We start from the raw sequence: 20,718 nt of genomic DNA, 5'->3' as shown, positions 1-20,718 counted from the left end.
TTTGTTGTTGGTTTTTTGTTTTGTTTTTTTGAGACATGGTCTCTCACTGAACCTTTAGCTTGCTGTTTCAGGTGCAGGTGGACTGTTTTACCAGAGAGTCCTGAGGTTTGCATGGCCTCCCCTTGGCAGTGTTGTGTTGGGGCCCACACGAGGCTTGCACAAGGATGGATCTGAACCCACGTTCTCATGCTTACACAACAAACACTTCACTCCCTGAGCCATCTCTCCAGTGCCCTTGGAGGCTTGATTTCAGGCTTAATTGTAATGATTTCTGAATAAAGCCTATTGTAAGAAACATTTTAGTATTGTGACATCTCATGCATTTTCTTTTATGTTGGTATAGAGAAAAATCAGCAACAGCATTAGAAGTTTAAGGCAGTGTAGTAGATGCAGGAACTCACACTCACATACCTCCTAGTTCAGGTCATTTCAGCTCACACTCACTAACATATGTCCTAGTTCAGGTCATCTCAACATCTTGTTTTTCTCTTAAAAGATTTTATTCCACTTCTTCAGATAAAACACTCCTTTCCTATTGGCTATGGTAGTAAACTGTCGTTATCCTAAGACTGTGCTATTAGTATCAGTAACATCCTATAAATGGAGTTGAAAAAAATCACTCTTTTTAGAAAAGCTACTCTATTGTAGCTAGCCCAATAAAATCTGTAAACACCAGGTAACTTTCAAGTTAGGAGAATTAAAGTTTTAGGCTTTGGACTTCTGCTTGAGTATCTTAGTTATTCTTTTCCCTTGGTTTTGGAAATATTTGAAAAGATATTAGGAAGTATCCTAGTAGCCTATTTTAGAAGTTTAATTAGATTTATCTTAGTAATATTATTTTAGTGCACACAGCTTTTGTGTGTATGCTCAGATTTTAAAGGGTTATTTTGTCAGTGTGTATGTGACTTTGTCTGTACAAACTTTTGTTTGCTTTTGAATGTGCAGTGAAAATACACCAGCTGCAGCATTATGCTCTGGAACTGTAGTTCATGGCAGACGCTTCCATCATGCTCATGCACAAATACCAGGCGTCAAAACAGCAGCTCAGAGGTAAGGACCTCATTACCTTGGACTATAGCATTCCCTCTTTTTAAGCATTTTTTTAATTTTAAAAATGTTTTTCACCCCTTTCATGTGTAGAACTTGGCAGTTTTCACTGTCTGAAGAGTTATATCTCTGACAAAATTCATGACTTGTTATACTTTAGTTTATGTTTGAAAGTCACATTTTTGTGGAGAATTTAAAATAAGAACCATTTGCTGTATTACTTTCTAGGTCTAAGAAGATACTTAATGAAACTGATAAATAATAATGATCTAGCTTGACCTATCCTACTGGTAGTTGACCTAAGGAGCAAAACTAATTTTTATTAGTTTACTTATTTTTAAGATTTCAGAATTTCAAGCAAACCCCTTAGTTTAAAGTGTTTGGTCATATTATAATAAATTTAGGAGTTTTCACTAATGTTGAAAGTAGTGTTTCATCCTTAAAGCAATGAAAATAATGGTTGGGAAAAGATTGGTCTTTTAAACAATTTTTAGCTTTTTCAGAATCAATTTTAGAATGTTAATATTTCTTTTCAATTGATTCAAGATTCTTAGGCCCTTAGGCCCTTATCACTGTTAACATTTATTTTGTATACAATGTACACAGCGTTATTTATTCGTTTGTTAATTTATGTGTTTATTTGGTTTTTCGGGACAGAGTTTTCTTTGTAGCCTTGGAGTCTGTCCCGGAACTTGCTCTATAGACCAGGCTGCTTGAACTCTGCCTTCCGAGTGCTGAAACTAAAGGCGTGTGCCTCCATTGCCTGATATATTCTTTATTTTTAAGCTTGTTAGTAATTTTTTTTTTAAAAAGGATGTTTCAAACCTTAGAAAGTTGCTACATCTGATGCTTATGTAGATTTACTACAATAAATCTTTGACAAAAATCTTTAAATTTTTCTCATAATTTAAGATGACTAAATGAAAGCTTGCTTTTCTTAAATATGTTATTGGAGTTTTCACATAAAATTCTTAAGAAATTCAGTTCAATAGACAGAAGTTACTGCTCACACCAAAAATTTACTTTGTTATAATGCAGGGTACACTAACAAATCAGGCTCTCAGGCCAACATGGGGCACTAACATAAGGATAAAGGATAAAAAATAAGATGTGTGGTTACACAAAAAGATTAAAGTCAGAAAATTGTGTTGTTTTATACTAGGTCTTTGCCGTATTGTGTCTTTTAATGTGTATTGCTGCCCATCTCTGAAAATGATAAGATTTAGTTGGTAAGAGCTAGTGTTAATGGGAAAAAAATATTGTTTTCTAAAAATGCTGCCAGAATTAATTCCTATCCCAAGACAATCCTGAGTCAGAATATCTGTCCAGAATGCTATGTGCAGTAAGGGAAACACATTCAAGATTCTGGTGGCAGCACGGAGTCCGCTCATGTTTGTCTCAAATCTGTGTAAGAGAAAATATGACTTGTCTTTTAAAGAATTTTGAACTCCAAAATCAAGTCATTGAAAGTTCTTCTCAGTTTTATTGCTTCAAAAACAAAGGGGTTTGTATGTTGCAAAACAGGTATGGAAGAAAACCGTGTATTGGATGATTAATATGCTAAATCCCGTCCTCTCAGATTGAACCTAAGAATAATGGTTAAGGACAGGAAGGCGAATAAATGAGTCCAGATATGTTGGCACACGCCTGTAATCCCAGCACTTAGTCAAGCTGAGGCAGCAAGAATGCCTTGGATTTGAAGACATCTCCAACTAGAGAGTTTAGTGAGGGCTACTGCAGGGGGAGGCCCTGGGCCCTAACCACTACCGCACTGCTCCAACGCTAGAGACAGGGACTTAGGTGTAAGTTCAGTATTTCGGATATGCAAACTGCCTGTGAGAACAGCATGGCATAGAGTGATCCTGCAGGAGGATGTCATACAGCAAACAGCCTTTGAGAGCACTTCAGAGGCCTAAACTGAAAAGAACTTTTTTTTCTTTTTTATGATTTTTCCTAAATCTTAATTTGAAATTAAGAACTGTTACCAGTTTGGTAGTTTACAGAACATTTTTTTGGAGAGAGAGATAGGGCTTGTTTTTTATGTCAGACACTGTATTCTAGTAGCTTGTATGTAGTTTTTAAGGAAGATTGATAGTTTAGGGGGGATGATAGTTGTCAAATATTATATCAGATTTGTATCATTTGGTGGAGACAATTTACTTTCTAATCTGTTTTCTTACTACTGTTCCAAAAGTTGTTTTATATATAAAAGATAGGCACATGCACTGACAATGCTAAAGGAAATTATGGAGAAAAATGAGCTGCAAGTATTAAAAAATCTGTCTACATTTCTGCTCCACTCCACTTTTAAGCAGCTTTAAAAACTAACACTTTTTATAGTTGTATGTTTTTTTTTTAATTTCACTTTTAAATCATTATTTTTCTTTTTAAACTTTGGTTAGAAACTTTTAAAGGGGAAAATAAATAAATGCCTTTAAAAACATGTGTGATCCAGTGGGATGTAGCACATGTCTTAAAGTCACCACTTAGGAGCCTAAAGTACAGGGTCATTGGTTTGAGGCTAGCCTTCATTGAGACCTATTCTCAGATACTATATATATATATATATATATATATAGTGTTTCATATATATATATATATATGAACCATACTCAGAAACTGGGTCCCAGAATAAGCAAGATTGGATTATTAATGGATGGCTCTACCTTGGATGTTTCGAAATCCTAAATCAAGACATGAATATCAGAATTAAATCAGTGTCTATTTTTATCTTTTTATTTTCATGGTTTTGTGTGAAGTTTTTTTTTGTTGTTGTTTTTAATCATGCGTGCGTGTGTAGCTATGTGCACGTGAGTCTAAAAGTACTCAGAGACCAGAAGAATGTGTTGGATCCTCTGCAGCTGGAGTTGTAGGCAGTTGTGTGTCCTTGATACAGGAGCCAGAAATTAAATTTGCGTCCTGTGTATGAGCTGTATCTGCTCTTAACCACGGAGCCATTTTTCTAACCCCTCCTTTTCTTTTTAAGACCACTAGCACAGCTTTTATTAAAGCTTTTTTTTGCCGTTTTGTATGAAATGGTTCAAAAAAAGAGTATAAGTTGGCACTTTCAAAGTCCTGCTTTATTAAAAACTTCCACATGTTTAATCTATTTTTATATATGCATGTACATCCATCTGGTGTGAGCTTTGATAGTATATACATTGAAGCTTCTTGTGGAATGTTGTCATTTGTAAAGTAGACATCATGTGTATGTGTAGACATGTGTGTGTGTATGTATGTGTGTGTGTGTCGCTGAGGATGGAATCCAGGGCTTCCACTTCCACCAAGACATCCTGTCTTTAAAATGTATTTTTTTCAAGGATAAGGTGGTAATAATTTCTCTTCCTGCCTCTCAGTTTAGTGGAAAGAACCAAACCTATTTGCTCTATATTCTATACTTTTTGTTTTTTGTTTGTTTGTTTGCTTGCTTTTTTACAGGTGAGTTTTAAAATTCTTTTTCGAGTTCTTGTTTGCCTCTTGGGATTAGCAGTACGACGTTAGAAGTATCTCACTTTTAGGTGTTTTAATGTTTCCTGGGTTTGTAGCTTCCTAAGGGAGATAGAAAGCCAGCCTGTGTTTGAACCTGGGTATTTATATTTCCTTGACTTCAACAGAAATGCCATGTTATCATTTTTCTGTCATCTGACAGATAAGTTTTCTATGAGTCTTGGGTAGCAAAGGTACACTTTCAGATCTGTTAGTGTAGATATATTGTTTCTTCACTGTTGAAAACTGTTTTAATGTGTCATTTATTTATTTACTTATTTGGTTTTTGTCAAGACAGGGTTTCCCTGTAGCTTTGGAGCCTGTCCTGGAACTTGCTCTGAAGACCAGGCTGGCTTTTAACTCACAGAGATCCACCTGTCTCTACCTCCCAAGTGCTGGTATTAAAGGCATGCGCCACCGCCAGCCAGCCTTTTAATGTGTCTTTTGCTCATTGGTTACTTTTTACTTAATTTGTTAGATTGTACTGTTGTTGTGTACTTTAGTGGAAGGAATGTACTACTGTAGTTTTAAAATTTTGTTACTTGTTTTACTTACAATTTTGAACATTAATCTTTTATATGATGGAGAGCAATAATTTCAGAATGTGAGTTTTATTTTATTCTAAATTGAAGACTATAGTTTTACTTTTCTGGAGGTGCCATGAATTGTGGAAAAATGTAGAAATAACTTTTACACATTGGACTTATGATAAGAGGCCATGGTTATAAACCTAGGCTTTGTCTTGTGTCCTAAATAACATACAGTATTTATTCTAAGACTGCTGTGTAGTTAGAAACTTTGTTTTTAATATAATAAAACTGAAATTATTAGAGTTTTTTGTAATTTCCAAGAAATATCATTTCTTGAAAATGATATTTATGACTGTCATAAAATAATATGTCATCAAATACTTTAGGTAAACCTCTTCTGAGAATTTTTAGTTTTATGCATCCATATCTTCCTATTAAATATTTGACAACTTATTTTATGTTGACCAAAATTGAAAAAAATTAATAGTTAACATATAGTGTATGCAAAATATCATTAAAACCAATTGCTCCTATTAATAGTTTGCCTTGTTGACTGCATTATGACAACTGCAATGATATACATACCAACAGTGAAGTCTCCCGCTTACATGTTTTTTCTTTTTCATGTTTTAAGCAATCAGGACCGCAAAGAAAGGTAAGCTTAATGTTGATGAAATTAGAACATGGGTGTAGCAATAAATTATCAGCTTATATGCTTTGAACAATACCCTAAAGTGGAGTTCATCACAAAGCTTACTATTTTAATTGGAGGAAACCTATTCATAGAACATTGTGATATTTGATGTGTGGGTAATGTTTCAGTCTAATTTTCAGTGCATGTCTATTGCATGGATGGTTATTATTTATTTATGCTGATGTCTGACTAATTTTCTTTAAAAATAAAATAAAAATTAAAATAACTATAAAGTTATTTGCAGTTAAATCACCCAATTCTTTGTAGCAGGATGACTTGAGTAGCCTGAGTTACGAAGAGCACAGGATAAGCGAAACAGCAAGACCTGTCCATAGCCTGGAACTCACTGTGTAGATCAGGCTAGCCTTGCTCATAGAATTTTACATGCTTTGTAAAAATGGACTGGGAGACAACTTTTTCTTACAGAAATATTCTAATGAAATATGTAGATATTGCTGCTTTTTAGTGTGAACTGAATTTGTTGCCAAGTAGAGTGGGGGGGGGGGGAAATGGTAGTTGAAAACTGGTAAAGGTTACCTTAAACAAGAGGCTAAGGTTGGCCAGGTGTGGTGGCTCACAACTGCAGTCTCAGTATTTGAGAAGCTGAGGTAGTAGAATCCAAGTTGTACAAGCCCAGTATGAGCCACGAGAGACTTTTACAAAGGGAAAGGCAGTCAGTGCTATACAGAGAAACCAACTGGGCGTCGTAGTGCACTCCTTGCTCCCGCAGTCAGGAGTGGTTAGTGGTACTACCCCAGATATCTGGGATACATATGGAAACATTTTTTTATTAAGCTTAAGGTTTTTTTTTTTTTTTGAAAGGATTTCTTTGTGGGCCCCTGGCTGTCTTGTGCACCCCTGCCTCCTGAGTGCTGAGATTAAAGGTGTGTGCCACCACCACAGAGTTAAGGGATATTTTTATGTTTGCATTTTATTTTAATATAATTAAGAATAGCTGACTTTTCTTATTTGTGTAGGAAAACATTCAAGAAAACAGTATCTATGAAGTCTGAAATACAAGCAAATGCATGTAATATTACAATACATTTTAGCATTGTGGGTATTACATGATATATATGTATTCATCCTTATTAGAAATTTATGGTAGTACAAAGAATCAGATTGCAAAAAGCATAGTTCACTAAAACAGTATATATCATTTATTTTTCAGTATGTTTATTTGTAACTGGTAAATAATTGTGGGGTTTTTGTTAAAAATATTCAACATTTCAAAGTACTTAATGTTTTTGTTGCCTGTAATTTAAAAAATAGGTGACAGAAGTACAGTGGAAGTATTACTATATTCACGTCAGTCTTTATTATAGCTGTGTAACTGTATGAAACATGAATATTTTAAGTTTAATGTAGTATAGTTAGGAGCCCAAAATGTTTTTTGAGATGGAGTCTCTTGCAGTCCATGCTGGCCTTTAACTCTCTATGAAACCGAGGCCGACCTTGAACTCCTGATCATTCTGCCTTTCCAGCTGCTGGGATTACAGGCATGTGCACCATCTAGGCTAGAAGCTGAAAACATGCCCTTCAAAAAAATTAATTTTGAGCATTTAAAATTTATTCTTTAACAATTTCATAAAATGTAGTATGTACTGATCCACCCAATATCTTGCCATCCATCTCTTTCTCCCTCTGAAGCCCTTCCTCTCCTTAACAAGTATTTACTTCTTCCTTTTGTCCATTCCCCCATCCCTGTGTCCCCCATGTCCCGTGCGCCCCCACCCCCCTTGCGAGCATTTAGTTAGAGTTCCTTGCATGAGCACAGGTGAGGGGTTTTCGTTTTTTTTTTTTTTAACTTAAGCACAGAAAACTTACCACTGGCTATACCACTATGAAATAATTACTGGTTCTTCTGTCAACCGTTAACTGCCTGTGGCTCCTTAAGGAGAGATGGGACACCATGAGCTTCTTCCCCATTCATGATGGCATTGAGGCTCTTACAGGTCTTGTGTAGGTAAATTTCACTGCTCAGAGTTTATGAGTGCAGCTACCATCTTACATCTAGAAAATACATTTCATACCGCTAGTCCCCATTCCTCAGCTCTTTCATTCTTCTGACACTTCCCACTGAGCCTTTGTGTTAGGGGGTGGGGGGGAAGAAGGAGCGTGTACAGATGTCATGTTCAGCTCTAAATACTCAACAGGAAACTTCTTAACACTGATCACTTCTGAGTCTCTGCATCAAACTGGCATTTATTTCAGACAGAAACTTCTCTGAACAGGGCAGAAGTTAGCTCTGTCCTTTGGGTATAAACATAAATATTTAGTTAGAAAGCAATTTGATACTATGTTTATTTGGCAAACCAGCAGCAGTAGGTCACTACTATGACCTATGACCTCCCCAATCAAGGTCTTTTGACTAGGTCTTTAGTATTAGGCATGAATTCCCTCCTGTGCAGAGGACCTCAGATCTAAACAGCAAAGAGCTGACTACCCCAGTAAGCTTCATTCGCTATTAGACCAGTGGGCCTGTCCTGCCTGACTGACTGGCATTGTAACTAAAAGGTTCATAATAAGGTGTGGTCATTTATACATCATTCAAGGAAGAGATTACTTTCCTGTACTATGAAAACTAGCTAGCAGGGCTTCTAGGCCTTCTTTCTTTGGTTCAGTGTCTTCAAATATCCCAGATTGGTTTAGAACTCTGTATAGTGAAATGACCTTGAACTTTTTTTGGGGGGTGATTTATTCTGTGTCTATGTATCTTCCTGTGGATTTGGGCACATGAGTGCAGGTGTCTTTGGAGGTCAGAAGCATTGTCTCAACTCTTCCAGGAGCTGGAGTTATAGGTGACTGTGTGTGGGGAGGGTTTGGGAGTTGGGGGTAAGTGTGTATGTGCCCCCTGGGAACAGAATTTAGGTCCTCTGAAAGGGAAGTTAAGATTGCTTTTAACTGCTTTGCCATCTCCAGCCCTAACCTTGAACTTCTGACCCTCCTCTACCTCCTGAGTGATAAAATTACATACATACATACATACACACACACACACACACACATACATACATACATACATACATACAAACAATATACAGCCTCATGCAGGCTAAGCAAACACATTCCACCACTGAGTTAAATCCCCAGTTTTCCCTTTTCAATGGTACCATTGCTACCACTGTGTGAAAGGAAAGTCCTTTTCCCTACCCTCACAATTTATATCATCACAAAATTAAAAATCTCGGCAGAGTAGAAATTGTTCACATGTTTGTGCTGTTGCTCTAGTTATTGTTGCTGGGATTCAGTTCTAAAGTTGTCATTTAATAATTGTGTGGCTACAGACCAGTTAATCTGAACTCAACAGAAATCTGCCTCTGTCTCCTCTTTTAATAGTCTTTTCTTTGTCATTTTTATTTAACTGCTTTGACTTTTATGTGTAAATATTAAATCCTTGAAAGAATATTCACTTGTGTTCTATTTAATCAAATGAATTGCACTGCTCTCTACTAAATAAACTATACTAAACAATAGTGTGAGAATTTGTGAGAATAGCTTCTTTGATTTCCTGCTTATATAAAACAAGAGTATTTTTAGACACTTTTACATAATGTTTAAAAATATCTCTTAGACCTCCTGAGTTAGTGCTTTTTTTTTCCTTACGTAGTGATTTCTCTCAATACTAGCTACGGAAAAATTTTATTCTTTCTCAGACTTAGTATACTTATATATACTACTTAGGACACTTAGTTATTGAAGTTATATTTAGATTGTATGTCATAGAAAGTGTGGTAGTTTATGATTATACTCCCAGCACCAAGGCAGGAAGATTGCAAATTCTAAGGCAGCCTGTGATACATAATGAAACCCCTTCTGAAATAATGATATTTGTATATTAAGTTTGACAGAGTAGTTTAATATTTTAAGAAAATGTCTTGGGCTGGAGAGATGGTTCAGTGGTTAAGAGCATTGCCTGCTCTTCCAAAGGTTCTGAGTTCAATTCCCAGCAACCACATAGTGGCTCACAACCATCTGGAATGAGGTCTGGTGCCCTCTTCTGGCCTGCAGGCATACACACAGACAGAATATTGTATACATAATAAATAAATAAATATTAAAAAAATTAAAAAAAAAAGAAAATGTCTTAAATATGCCATAATGTCCTATGCAAGATAAGAAAGACCAAGACATTGCTTGTTCTATAATTGATTTATGTGAAACATTTTTTGTTCTGATTTAACATTGCCAAGATCAAACTTAGCATTCATTTTTTGGGGGGGGGTTCATTATTCATTTTACTCATTCATTACCTTTTAAATAATGAAAAACATGCAAAAATAATTTGAATTGTATTCATTTGCATAATTTTTTCAAGCTGATATGTGACTTTTTTAAATTTTTTTTAATATTTATTTATTTATTATGTATACAATATTCTGTCTGTGTGTATGTATGCAGGCCAGAAGAGGGCACCAGACCTCATTACAGATGGTTGTGAGCCACCATGTGGTTGCTGGGAACTGAACTCAGGACCTTTGGAAGAGCAGGCAATGCTCTTAACCACTGAACCATCTCTCCAGCCCCTGTGACAACATTTTTAATGTGAATTTTTTAAACTGGTTAAATTTCAAGAGAGAAAGGTCTAGATTTTGTATTTGAGGCCTAAATATATAGTGTCCAAACTCATTGCTTTAGAAGCCAGCAAAGGTAGTGCTTGAAATACCAGCTACTTGAGGCTAAGACAGAGGGTCCTTTGCACCTGCATGTTTAAGACTATTAATGAGGCATTTCTTTCCAAAAAAATAGAAAAATTCAATTAAACAAATGATTGCCTTGAAAAACCCAGTAATTTGAATTTGTTTGTTGAATGTGTGTCCTAGCAGTCAGTCCACTGTTGCGACTCTGGTGGACGGACAGTTTAAATGAGATAGCACCACTGCTGTCTGGCTCTAGTTGTATTTTCCCAGTGCAGTTTATTTTATAGCTCCACTTTTTAACATGACAAGTTATAGTTTCTCTGAATAAATGTAATGTAAGTAGTCCTTTGACCTTGTCGTTTTGAAAACTCCATTTCCTATTTGAATGAAATCATACAAATTTCCTTTTGTAGGAAAGAATATCCACCTCATGTCCAAAAAGCTGAAAACAACCCTGTAATGTTAAGTCATGTCCAAGGTGTAGGTAAGTGTACAATTTTGTTTGCTACTCTGAATGAGGAATGCAAATTGAGAGACTATAGATAGTAACTTTAGAATAGTCTCCAACATAATAGAAATAATATTGAAAACCATACTTTATGGCAGACTTGAGATTTTTTTATTTTAAACTGTCTTATATTGTCAGGATTGTTGCACAATCAGGTGAGTACAGTTTGAAATCTTTTTGTTAAAGGTCCAAGTATTAATTATAGATTATCTATAACTTAAAATAGTTTTATATTTGATTCTATCAGTTTTGTATTAGTGCAAAAAAATTATTTCACCATCAAATTGATTTTCCTTATATAAAACAGTGTTTTTTTTTTTTTTGATTGGTTTTTGTTTTGTTTTTTTTTGAGGCAGGGTTTCTCTGTAGCTTTGCAGTCTGTCTTGAACTCACTTTGTAGACCAGGTTGGACTCAAACTCACAGAGGTCTATCTGTCTTTGCCTCCTGAGTGCTGGGATTAAAGGCACATGCCACTACCGCCTGCTATTTTAATTATTTTTAAGGGGTATATGGGGATATGTGTCATTGGGCGTGTGTGCAGGTCAGAAGACAGTGTTGGGAGTCTTCCCTCCCTTCACCTTGTTGAAGCAATCTGTTTTGTTGTTTTTGCCACACTGTGTACTCCAGGATAGCTGGCCCCTGAGTTCTCAGGCAACTCTCCTTCCCACTGTATCCTACCATAAGGAGTGCTGGGATTATAGATGCAGACCCCAGGATATAACTCTAGTGGTTGAGCATGCACTGCAAATGCTTTTACTCTCTGAGCCATTCTGCCAGCTCAGCATTCTTCTTTCTGTTTTAGAATAGATTCTTCTTTTTTCTTTTTCTTTCTCCCTCCCTCTTTCTTTCTTTCTTTCTTTCTTTCTTTCTTTCTTTCTGTTTGTTTAGAGAGAGTTTCTTTGTGTAATAGTCCTGGGTATCCTGGAACTCACTTTGTAGTCAGGCTGAGCTTGATTGAACTCACTGTGATCTGAGATCCACCTGCCTCTGCTTCCCAGGTGCTGGGATTATTAAAAGTGTACACTACCACTGCCCAGCCTCTCTCTCTTTTTTTTTTTAAAGATTTATTTTGATTAATTTTAACTTTGTGTGTGTCTGGGGTGGGGAGGGGCACATGCATATGTATGGATGTCCATAGAGGCCGGAGGCTCAGATCCTAGAACTTGAGTTACAGAAGTTGTGAGCTTCCTAATGTGGGTGCTGGAGCTTAGCTCTGGTCCTCCTTAAGAGCCATTTCCATAGCCCCTCTAAAGGATTTCTTAACATGTGTCCTCCTTGTTTATAGACAAGGTTTTGCCTGTTTTTAAACATGATAATTCCTATTGCCAAACTTTTGTACATGCATTGAGTATACCTCTGTTGTGTAAGTAAAACACTTTGATGCTCAGCTGCATCATTTTTTATTATCATGTATTATTAATTCATTTGGAATTTGAATTATTATACTTTACAGTGCATAATTACGTTAATAAATTGAGTTTAGCAATAATGATCATCTTCAATGTCCATTCTGTTACACACACACACCCTTTTTTCCAAGATAGGGTTTTTCTGTGGCTTTGGAGCCTGTCCTAGAACTAGCTCTTGTAGACCAGGCTGGCCTCGAATTTACAGAGATCCGCCTGCCCCTGCCTCCTGAGTGCTGGGATTAAAGGTGTGCGCCACCACTGCCCAGTTACACTTCCATTCTTTATTGAACTCTGACTCCATTCTACTTGCTAAGTCAAATGCATTATATTTATTAGGTACTCATATCCTCTTTCTTGTGAAAGACCCCTCTAAATTCAGATTTTATACCTTTACTTTATAGAGAAGAGCAAATGGTGCCATAGAAGCATTGACTTATTTGTCCAGGCTCACAGAGATAACTATGGCAGCTGGTCTGAAACCCAGGTCTGTTTAATGTCGAATCTCTTACTCAGTACAAAGTTACTTTGATCTTGGGAGAAGAACAATACAAATACTATCTTTATTTGACAGACATGTTACAGAGCAACAAAGTGATTAGACCCACTAGTAATATTTTAGGTGTCATTTAGCCAGTATGTTAGAATACTTAGTTTACCCAACAACACTCATTAATGTTCGGCAATATTCACTCAGCTGGGCCCTGTAGCACACACCTTATATCCTAGTTCTCTGGGTAGAGGCAGATGGACTTTTGTGAGTTCAAGACCAGTCTGGTCCACATAGGAAGTTCAGGCTATCCAAGGCTAATAATAAGACCGTGGTGTCTCAAACATACAAACAAAAACTACCTAACAATATTCATTAAAGAATTTGAATCTTTGGATTTCTTTGTGATTCACTTTAAAATAACTGTAGATCTAATTATCTACTATTATTACAGAAAAATTGCAAAGCCTTTATAAAATAGTTTCTATTCATAATTGTCATACCTTTTAAATCAATACTTTTGTTAAAAGTAAAGATTAGTACAAGCTATTTACTTGTTTTTTTATTGGGATTCTGTTTGCTTTTTGACACAGGACCTCATTACATAAGTCAAGCCTCCATAGTACTCTATATAATCTGCATTAGCTCAAACTAGTGATCTCCTTCCTGCCTTAGCCTTCTGAATGATGGGATTCATGGCATATGCCACTATAGGTCTGTCTTGTTATAAGACTATTTGCTAAGCTTGTTGAACTTGTTCAGAACTAACCTGTTTTTCTTTGATGCCTTTCCCACATTGCAATTAGTTGTTTTTTTAGTTCTGGATAATTTTGATGACTTCAGGGGAGTTGCTTTTGTAGTGCCTCTTGGTTTGTGTTTGATGATGATGATAAGACTATCTCTGCTGTTTTTTCACAGCACAGAAATGATGTGCATTTTTAGTGCATTATATCAGGGATTGCATGATTTTAATGTGTTTGGTTACTGGTGATGTTAGCTTTGATCACTTTGTTATATAGTAGTTTCTCCATGGTTTCTTCACTGCAAAGTTACTGTTTTCCCTTTGGTACTTAGTAAAGTTCTCTGGTAATGCTGAGGAACTGCAGATTCTGACTTTATCATTCATTGGTGATTGTTGTGGGGGATGGTGTTGAACTTTTCAGAAAGCCTCATATGACTCAACCTCAAACTGGCTATGTCAAATTCTGGCTTTAAGTTCCAAATCCTTCTGTCTATGCCTCTGGAGTTCTGGTATTATAGAATTGCACTGCATCCATAGCTTCATTAGTGGGTCCTAATGTAGTTGTTATTCATTCATACAACGGTTGTTACTTGATTTTTGTTTAATAATTTTCTGTTTTCTTCATTTATTTTTTATTTATTCTTTTTCATATAACAGTTATTACTTGATTCTTGTCTAATAATTTTCTCTTTTCTTCGTTTATTTTCAGGAAAGTTATACTCTTTGTTATTTGTAAGTCCTTATGGGCAGTATTTAAATTTCAGGATAATATTTGCATATTTAAATTATAAACTTTGTCAAGGGGAAGGTATTTTTAAGAGAGTCTTGTATCCCAGATACAGACTCTTGGTTTCTATAGTGCTAGACATTGAACCCAGGGTTTTGTACATGCCAAGTAAGCACTTGACTTACCAATTGAACAAATTCCAGCCAAGGCTGTACTCATCTTGAGAGTAAGGAAAAATTATATTGAGATGCTACCTCTTATTTTTAATTATATTAAGGTAATGGAGCCTTCCATTTTCAGCCACTTTTCTGTTAGGCAGGTAGATATATGCTTGGTTATAGGATAAACTATGGAACTAGCATATATTGCCTATAGTGCTGCATGGAGATCACGTGCAATTTTAGTGTTTTCTTTGGAGATTGTGTGTCATTAGTTTCTAGCATAGTTCCTGTAATATTTTTGTCTTTAAAAGCAATCACTGTGGTACTGACCAGATGGCACAGTGAATAAAAATGCTTGAGCACTTCTATCTGAGAACCTGAGTTTGGTCCCTCACTCAAAGGTGGAAGGAGAGACTTGACTCCTAAACTACCACCCAACACCTGCGCTCAAACACATTACAAGTTACCGCCAGCAGCATCAAATGAATTTTACAATTTAAATAGAATTTGGGTTCTTGATATCAAGATGATTTTTTTACATTTATTTATTTAGTTCATTGGTATGTGTGTGTATGCACATGACTGCATGTGTGTGTGTGCGTGGAGTACAAGTGCTACATCCCATGTGTGGATTTCAGAAGGCAGCCCTGCTCGCCTGTGTATTCTTCTACCTTGTGGGCTCAGGGGATTGAATTTAGCAGCACACACCTTTACCTCTAAGCTGTCTTTCTTGCTTTAAGTTTTTATTATTCTACTTGCTCCCATTTTTTGAGTTTAGGATATATTTAATAGTGAGTTTTAGTATACCCTTTGGTAGCATTTATAATAAAAATTAAAGCTTATTAACTATTTTTTTTTCTTTTTTGGTTTTTCGAGACAGGGTTTCTCTGGTTTTGGCGCCTATCCTGGAACTAGCTCTTTTAGACCAGGCTGGTCTCGAACTCACAGAGATCCGCCTGCCTCTGCCTCCCGAGTGCTGGGATTAAAGGCGTGCGCCACCACTGCCCGGCAGTTTATTAACTATTAACTAATTTTTTAGGTTTTGTTAAAGCACATTGTTGTTTGTTTTGTTTGATAGTACTAATTTTTCCAAGCATATAAGATCACATTTATATGATACATTAAAAACACTCATTTTCCTTCTGCTTTTCATTTTGTTTATTAAGCTTCCTTTTCATTTTGCAACTGTTTTTAGTATTCCTCTTAAAAGTTTAGAAATATTGACATTATATGCTATCTTTTAATATGTACATTTTAACTACATTTTCATGCAGTTATACTTTAGGATTACAACAGTCAGCTGATAAATCACTCCTTAATTCACATGTACAGAATGTGTCCTCTCATATTCAACCAGTCCATCTTAAAACTTAATCTTGCCTTTCTGTCCCTGTGCAGTGAGCCTCCATAGCTTTGGAGTGTATGCCTGCAGATTCAGCAACTATGATCATTGTATTTGAAAAAAGAATTGGAAGGCTAGAGCCAGCCTATCAGAAAAGGGCAGATCCTGCAAATAACGCCCTCTTTTTTTGATACATGTTCGGGCTTGCCCTGATATGTCCAAAGGTGTGACAACCAATCAAATTTAAACTAGTGTATTCATTGCTTGCTTAGCCAATCATGTTTGCTGGAGATGACCTAATTGTCCATGTAATTGCTCTCACAGTGTATAAAAGGAGCCTGTGAGCTTCTCTCAGGGTTGCTGCCATATTGTTGTGTGACTGACCCCTAGATACAGCAATGTAATCATTTTGTTTCATTTATTACTTATATTTTGACCAGTTGTATTTGATTCTACCCTAGGTTTCTGGGCTATACAGCCTTATGTTCCTGGTCATCTGGGCAGTGTCAGGCATGGGTTCCCTCTCATAGTTTGGGTCTCAATCTAGACCAGTCATTGGTTGGATCCTCAACACAAGTTATAGGTCACCATTTTCTCAACACACCTTGCAGTCAGGACAGAATGTATATCAAAGTTTTGTGGCCGGGTTGATGTCCCAGTCCTCCCGCTGGAAACCCTGCATGATTATAGAAGATGTCCACTTCAAGTTTTGTATCCTCCATTGCTAGGAGTCCCCACTAGGTTCACCCTCAGAATGAATAGAGTAATCCCCATCTAAAAAGAGGAGTTGTTGTTCTCACCCTTTAAGAATACTGATCTCCATGAACGTTCGTTTTTTTTTCTGTTATTAGAATATTATAATCACTTCTTTAGTCATAGCTTTGTTGATTTTTAAGAGCACAGGTATTTGAATTTTGCCCTACAGCAGTTCACAGTTCTAAATAACTTTAGTTAAGAAACAGAATTCTGCTTTAGTTGTGGTATCTGGGTCTTGTTTCTTTTTAGTGATGCTAATGAACACAGTATCATCTGCTTTAAACACACTGTATGGTAGTCATGATCTTAATACTTAATTTTGGTTCTGCAAAAGCATACATTTAACAGTATAAGTTATTATGGAAAATTAAAGTGAAAAATAATACCTTGGTTTAATAAAAAATTGCATCTGTATTGAACATATACCCCTTTGTTTTGTTTTTATTCATTAAACAGCATAGTAAGATAACCTCTTACATAGCTTATAGAGTATGTTAGGTAACATAGATAATCTAGATGTGATGTAGAGACAGATATGTATAGATTATGTAAGTATACTACACTATTTCTTTCAGGTAACAAGCATTTATTTACAAATTGTAGTCTTAAGGAATCCTGTTATTAGGCCCCTCTCATATACAAAGAGAAGGCCATATACTTATTTTAAATAGAATGCATACTGTTATACTGTACTTAATTAAATATTATTTGTATTTATGAAACATTTGCCAGAAAACCAATACATAACTTGAACTGAATAATGTGCACAGATCTTGTGTTCAGTTTATAAATTCTAATGAAGCTTTTATATTTTATTGTGGATTTTCCTTTATGTTCATAATTGAGTTTAATAAAAAGAAATCTCAGTGGGGCCTGGTGTCCTAGCCTTTAACCCCAATATTCTTCAAGGTCATGGTCAACCAGGGCTGCATAGTGAGACCTGTCTCAAAATAAAATAAAACAAATCTGAAGCAGATTTGTTGTTTAAAGGAGTTGAGGAATCCTTTGAGGCATGCCCTGTGTTTCTCAGTCTGGTCTGTTTACTCCTGGGCTCCATTTCCCTGCCTTGGCCTTTCAGGTACTCATAACCCATATCCTGTTGAGGGCCATGTTTTCAGACTTACTTTGCTGTAATTAATTTTTACAAGGAATTCATTATATTCTGGACACCTATTTATGTACTTTCTGATTTAAAAAAAAGTCTGTGTTCTTTTTTACTCAGAGTGGAATAGTATAGCTATTCCACTATAATAAAATTTCCACAAAGTGAAAATCTGTTTAGAAATAGCAAAGTAAGCCGGGTGGTGGCAGTGCACGCCTTTAATCCCAGCATTTGGGAGACAGAGGCCTGAGGATCTCTGTGAGTTCAAGGCCAGCCTGGTCTACAAAGAGCTAGTAGTTCCAGGACAGACAACAGGTTCCAAAGACACAGGAAACCCTGTCTTGAAAAAAACAAAAACAAAAGAAATAGCAAATAAACTATCCCTTATTAAAGCCACTAACATCTAGACTAGCTTGTTTCTGTGTGTAACATAAGGGTAAAACTTTGATAAGTTTTTTGTTTTGTTTTCTGTCTTTTTGTCTTTTATGTCCTTTGGCTGTAGGCTAAGGCTTCAGGTTCTAAGTTTATGTATGCATGGCTCATTATCTGTATAGTAACGGGTAATTCATTTTCAAAGGTCACATAGAAACAGCATCTCTTCCCCTAAGTTCCTCTGCTTCCGCCTCCCAAGTACTGGAATTAAACGCATGCACCACCACACCTCACTAATTTCATACTTAAATGCATCATATAGTTTTGTCTTCATGCAATTCATCAATATGCAAAAATACTTGTCTAGTTTTTGTCTTTCGTAGTTTCTGGGTGTTAAAAAAATATATGACAGCCAGGTGGTGGTGACACAGCCAGGTGGTGGGATATATCCCAGCTCTTGGGAGGCAAAGGTAGGCCGCTTTCTGTTAGTTCGAGGCCAACCTGGTCTACAAAAGTGAGTTCCAGGACAGCCAGGGCTGTTACACAAAGAAACTCCATCTAGAAAAACCTTATTTTTCATAGGCATATTGAAAACAATAGACTAGTACAAGCAAGTGTTTTATTATTTAATGAGTGCTACTATAAATACAAATTGGGTACCATGGCAACTATGGATTGATTAATTGGCCAGGGTGGGATAAAGGCAGTTTCTTAGCAAAAAAGAATGTGGATTCATCAGGTAAATTGAGTAGATGTTGCTTCATGGAGAGAAACGTAAGAGAGAGAATAAAACTGCACTGGAGAAATGAACCTCTGTGAGAAGAAACAGAGAAACAAGGCTGGCTTGTTCATGAAGTTTTGAAAACTTCAGAACAGAAAAGGAAGCTGGATATGGTGGTATATGGCTGCTGTAACATTTGGGACCCAGAAGCAGAAGAAAGCACACAAATTTAAGGCTAGTCTGGATTACATAGTGAATTCATGCTAGCCAGGTTAACATAGCTGGACCTCATCTCAAAAGGGGGTAGATTAAAAAAGAAATATTAGAATTATTTAGCAAAGTCGAGGGTGTGCCAATAGAGCAATTACATTGAAACATAATGAAGACAATTCTCATATTTCTAGGGGAATAATACATATCCAAATAACCACTACCACAAAAACATCTACACATAGCTTAAGGGTCAGTTCTTTATCTAAATCTTTATAGCAAATATTTTGAATTTCTGTTTTCTTATTAGTAATCTAAGAACAAAGCTAAGTTGGGGGAAAGGACATCTGTGGTTTAGTATAGTATGTTTGTTGCCTTATTTCAACTGAATAAAACGTTGCCATACTAAGGAAGTAGTCTGCAGCATAGAAATCTTGAGAAGGGAAAACCAGGTAAGTAACAGTAGCATGGACATTACTGCCTTAGTCTTAAAGGTCTTGATTTTTGTTTTTCACATTTATGTGTGTGACTGTGTATGTGCATGTTGGTGTGTTAGTAAACAAGTCATTAGTGAACAATTTTCAGGAGTTCTCTTCTTCCATCATGTGGGTCCTGAGAATCAAATTCATGTCCACTAGCCTCTGATCATTCTTTATCATACATGTTTACACACTATCCCATTTTAACTAAAAAATTAATGTTTGAAAATATGTACTTTAACTCTTTCTTCTGTAACAAAGATCATGAAGAATTTAATAAATTTAAGTTGAGTGCTTTTCACTCCTGTTTCCTTTAGATCGTATAATGAAGAAAACAGAAGAGTCGGAATCATATATAGAGCCTGAAATTAAGAGGAAAGTACAGCAGAAACGGCACTGTAGTACCTATCAGCTATCTCCACTTTCCCCTGCTTCAAAGAAGTGTTTGACCCATTTAGAGGTAGGTAGAGAACTTTATTACTATCTTAAAATCTAATTTTATGACTGTGTATGTGTACAAATGGCACTCACTGTCTGGCATGGATCCATATCAAACTTCGAAAAACTTAAAAAAGGAAAAAATAAGAGGGCTTCCAGACCCATCTCCCCCCCAAAAATGGAAGCCAAATGTAGCTTCTTGGTAGCTCCAGTTTTTTTTTTTTTTTTTTTTTCAGATAGGCTCTGTTTGCTGGTGGTGAGTAGATGCGCAACTCCTTTAAGAAACTTCCTGGTTCATGCTGGTAGAATGGAGGGATCTTTTTAGAGGTCCTTCTGTGGAGCACTTGAATGGGGTTTGCGGGCAACGTGGGCCAACTGCTTTTCAGAGTTGGGGTGATAAACATGGCTCCCAGAGCTGGTGGGTGGTAAATGGAGCTCTGCCATGTTGGAAAGCTAAACAGGGTGGAACTGGCAGCCAAAGTGGCTGCTCTGGTCCTAGCCATGCCTGCTTAACAGTTCACAACAGTGATCAAAAAAGGATTATACATACGCAATAAAGACAAATTCAGATAAAAATAAACCTCTCAATGGGTCACAGTGTGTTTAAAAAAAACATTGATAGGCTTTAGAAACAAAAAGAAAATGGGTATAGACAATTATAGAAACAGTTTTATAAAACAAAGTATTTAAAGAGATAGTAAAAGTTATATTAAAAAGCCATATATAAAGATGGAAAATACATAGAGAATCTGAATTTTGTATATTATTGTGACATTCCCACATCACTATTGTGTTTTCTTTTAAATTTTTGGCTGTTAATGAGCTAACTACAGAGAGACATTTGATTTTGGGGACTTCTAAACCAA

General features: G+C 36.1%; 1 protein-coding gene across 5 annotated transcripts in view; it reads left to right on the top strand.

The window, feature by feature from the left end:
• Nucleotides 1-20,718, top strand: part of Senp6 (SUMO specific peptidase 6) — an 87,037-nt gene that overhangs the window by 25,650 nt on the left and 40,669 nt on the right. For 3 of the 5 annotated variants that reach the window (XM_041679437.1, XM_041679439.1, XM_041679440.1), the window contains 4 exons: nucleotides 946-1,050; nucleotides 5,698-5,718; nucleotides 10,811-10,881; nucleotides 19,732-19,874. In XM_041679437.1, coding sequence (XP_041535371.1) covers nucleotides 946-1,050; nucleotides 5,698-5,718; nucleotides 10,811-10,881; nucleotides 19,732-19,874 — 340 coding nt within the window. The remainder of the gene's footprint in view (nucleotides 1-945; nucleotides 1,051-5,697; nucleotides 5,719-10,810; nucleotides 10,882-19,731; nucleotides 19,875-20,718) is intronic. The other 2 variants (XM_041679438.1, XM_041679441.1) reach the window with 2 other exon arrangements.

The sequence above is a fragment of the Microtus oregoni genome, unplaced genomic scaffold (genome assembly GCF_018167655.1).
Source record: "Microtus oregoni isolate MIOR12 unplaced genomic scaffold, Mior012 000032F_ref0000030, whole genome shotgun sequence".
Classification (NCBI taxonomy): domain Eukaryota; kingdom Metazoa; phylum Chordata; class Mammalia; order Rodentia; family Cricetidae; genus Microtus; species Microtus oregoni.
Note: the sequence above shows the minus strand (reverse complement) of the source record. Positions and strands in the feature narration are given on the sequence as shown.